The sequence below is a fragment of the Poecilia reticulata genome, linkage group LG1 (assembly GCF_000633615.1).
Source record: "Poecilia reticulata strain Guanapo linkage group LG1, Guppy_female_1.0+MT, whole genome shotgun sequence".
NCBI classification, from domain to species: domain Eukaryota; kingdom Metazoa; phylum Chordata; class Actinopteri; order Cyprinodontiformes; family Poeciliidae; genus Poecilia; species Poecilia reticulata.
In genome coordinates this window covers 30,816,717-30,820,306 of record NC_024331.1, presented here as the reverse complement: position 1 = coordinate 30,820,306, position 3,590 = coordinate 30,816,717, and the positions used below count along the sequence as shown (strand labels likewise).

The 3,590-nt window shown below is 36.8% G+C and overlaps 1 protein-coding gene across 3 annotated transcripts in view; it reads left to right on the top strand.

Moving 5' to 3' along the window:
* herc3 (HECT and RLD domain containing E3 ubiquitin protein ligase 3) overlaps positions 1-3,590 on the top strand; it is a 35,348-nt gene that overhangs the window by 11,045 nt on the left and 20,713 nt on the right. For all 3 annotated transcript variants that reach the window (XM_017307117.1, XM_008419798.2, XM_017307115.1), the window contains exons 8-10: positions 810-961; positions 1,529-1,602; positions 2,839-2,963. In XM_017307117.1, coding sequence (XP_017162606.1) covers positions 810-961; positions 1,529-1,602; positions 2,839-2,963 — 351 coding nt within the window. The remainder of the gene's footprint in view (positions 1-809; positions 962-1,528; positions 1,603-2,838; positions 2,964-3,590) is intronic.

The following is a 3,590-nucleotide window of genomic DNA, read 5'->3' as shown; positions in this document are numbered from 1 at the left end:
CTGGGCTCCAAGCTGGGCTCCAAGCTGGGCCCTAAACTGGGCTCCAAGCTGGGCCCTAAACTGGGCTCCAAGCTGGGCTCCAAACTGGGCCCCAAGCTGGGCTCCAAGCTGGGCTCTAAACTGGGCTCTAAGCTAGCCGTAACACGTCAGTTCTGAATTGACGTTTGTACAGCTGCACAAAAAATAAAACAATAATTATAAATTAAACCTTTTTTAGGATTGCTTATTTTACTGTTTAAGTAGATTTTTAAAATTATTTCGAATATGCAAATGATACCTATCGTTCCCCTTATTACAAAATAACAGACGTCTCACAATAAAACTTTACTATAGAACACTATAGCCAAAGAAAATTCAGCTTTAGATTATTTTAAAGTATAGTGAATTATCTCCTTATGACTTATTAAGCCTTTATAGATTTCTACTTATGTTTAGGACAGCACATTTAAAGAAAAACATGTGATGATGTGTTAATATTGGTTAAAGATGTCTTGCGATACACAAACGTATAAGCAAACATTGTTGATTCCAGAGCAGAAATTAATAATAACAAACATTGACCAGAAACAACAAGTAGTTTTCCATCTAGTTATTTGTGATTTTGGCCAGGGACATTACATGTATGGATGTGCTAACATTGGATTTTGATATTCGCCAAAATTGTAATATTAGTGCACCATTAACTTACATTAGTAATCCCAGTGGTTTTACTAGCCTTCCATTAAAGCATTCCAACTGGTAAACTGTCACCTCTTAAGGGATTTTCTTTTTCCGAATATCGAAGCTGATGTTTTTATGTTTTTGTCCAGGCACCACACTCTGGCCTTAGTCCCGTCGTCCAGCATGGTTTATGCATTCGGCTGCAACAGCCACGGCCAGCTGGGCACGGGAATCCTGGGGGATTCAAGAAGCCCGTTTCCCGTCAAGTCCAGCTTCCTGACTGGAAACCTGCAGAGAAGAGGTGAGAAAGCACGACGTTTGTCTCTATTCCCAGACGAACTGCTCCACCGAAGGGATGGTTGCCATAGTGATGAGGAAAGTGGAGGGAAAATCCACTTCTTTTCTTTTTCTTTTGCAAAGACTTTAAATCTGGATTTGTTCCTAATTTCTTTGCAGTGTATTTTCCTACCAAACATAGTTTTACAAAAAGCTCTAAAGTTGTTTAAAATCAATAATTCTCCAGGTTTTCTGAAGGTCTTTAAAGTAGCTGGAAAAACATTTAATTCAACTTTTTTTTTTTTTACATTCAGGTTGAATGGAAACGCCGACTTCTCTGATTTACTTTCACCTTGACTTTTCTGATACGGGTTGTTTACAAAGACAGATTTCCAAACTGTTGGCTAAACAGTCGGTCGTTTTTAGGAAATTGTTAAAACCCAAACAAAGCCTCCCTTCGTCTGCTTGACTTCTCTGAAATGAACCAAAAATATCACATTGTTCACAAAGAATGACTTCTGGAAGATTTGACACTCAAGAAAATATATTTATCAAATGTTAAGTTTCTCTTTTGTTTCTTTTTTTCCATCAGATTCAAAGCAATATACAGTTATAAAAATCATATGTGGAGGAGACCACAGTTTCTTATTGTACTCCAACGAACAGGTATGCCGTTTAAGATCTCATTTCTCCTCAAACTTATTTCTTCAAAAAAAATAACTCTGATATCTGTAATTATTGAGACTCTGAGTTGGTTCAGTCCTGTGTAACACAAAAGGCATGTTTCATGATGTTTATACTTCTTGTTGCTCAAAAGACTAAGATATAAATCGCAGTTTGTCCAGTGAGGAGGATAAAGTCAGAAGAAATATCTGAGAACAGACAGTTGGAGATCCAGCAGTCTGGTATCCTATCCAGGTGTATAAAAGCGCAAATGATCGTTTGTGATAAATATTCTCCTTCAGAAAAAGGAAATGTTTGAATTTCAGCTCTAGCTTATTTTTATTCAGGTGTCAGAACCAACCTTTCCCTCAACAACTGTGTCCAAAGAATATAATATAAAATTTTGTATTACTGTGCTGTGCAGAACATCAAATAATCAATTAATGTTTTACTCTTTGTGATTTACAGAAAGGCCTGTCTATTGCTAGTTTTCTCACAACAACTGGGTTTGTGGGCCTAAAAAGTTACTTCAGTTCCATGTATTTGGTGGATGATGTTCAGACAAGCAGAATCTTCAGTGAAACACATTCTTATTCATTTGCCTTAAACACCCACAAAAAATATTTTTAACTAATTATTCTGGATAAAATCATGCATAGGAGAAATTTGGCTGGTTATTTATTTGATTTAATAAAAATAATCTGCAGATATTGGCAGACATTAAAAGCAATTAAAGCAGAACACTTCAGTTTATTTTGTTTATTCACTCACACAATTTGATAAATGATGAACTGTTTTACCAGTATGTTGGGAACTTTATTTTTCTTTGCAGACAAAACAGTCTGGTTTCTGTTTGTATTTACGGCCATAAATATTTCACATCATTATGTATAAAAATGATAGTGCAGATAATACATTTCTTGAGAGAAACATGAAAAAAAGGAATGTTGGTGCTGAAATATGACAATATGTTTTTATAACCAAGTTTAGATGCATCCTATTTAATCTTTTCAGACAGGAGTGGGTCAGATTTCCCCCAGTGAACATTATTATGTTCAGTGTTTCACCACAAGGGGGCAGTAGTGTCTATGCTTTAACTTTTCCATTTGCATGAACTTTGCACTATATTCGCTGAAAAAATGATCAGAAATTTTCAGTGTTACCTGGTTGGAGCTCATCAGGTTCCCGTTTCCCTGTTTTTGTGTTTAATACGGTTTTTCTTCTTCTTGTTCTCGGCAGAGTTCTGCTGCCACGGAGGACTTCAGAGTGGTTAATGTCGGTAAAAGCCTCGCCCCGATCAACTACGAACAGTTAAACTCATGGAGATTAAAAATGATGTACAACACAGACTCTGCCGTGGCAAAGTAAGTGGGAACATGAACGGCCAACTGCTTGAAAAATCCTTAAAAGTTTATAACAAAAACTTCAACCTGCGGAGCCACAAGTGCAGCCAACTAATGTTTTAATTTATATTAAATAACAAAGGCATGTTTAACATTTTTTAAGTTTATTCCTGCAATATTTGCAGTCAGTTTCCACAAAGAAGGACGTAAAGTGCTTCACTTTTAGATCTGTTTTTCATGTGTTCATGTTGGAATCTATGTGCTTTTTTTATTTTTATTTTTTACATAACTTACAGAAATAATCATCTGTAAATATTTTAAAATAAAAAGCTTGTTGAGATCTGCAGTCTTTGTCAGTATAGCAGCACCGTTTACAAGTATCAACATTTGAATTCATCTAAACCAGTGGTTCTTAACCTGGTTCGATCGAACCGCAGGGGTTCGGTGAGTCGGTCTCAGGGGTTCGGCGGAGCCTCTGCCGCGGAGGTAAAGACACACTTGTGTAAAGTTGTGATGACGCCCCACTTTGCCATCACTTGCTGCAGAGGATCAAGTTACATTGCTTAGCCAATCAGAGGATCACGTTACATTGCTTAGCCAATCAGAGGATCACGTTACATTGCTTAGCCAATCAGAGGATCACGTTAC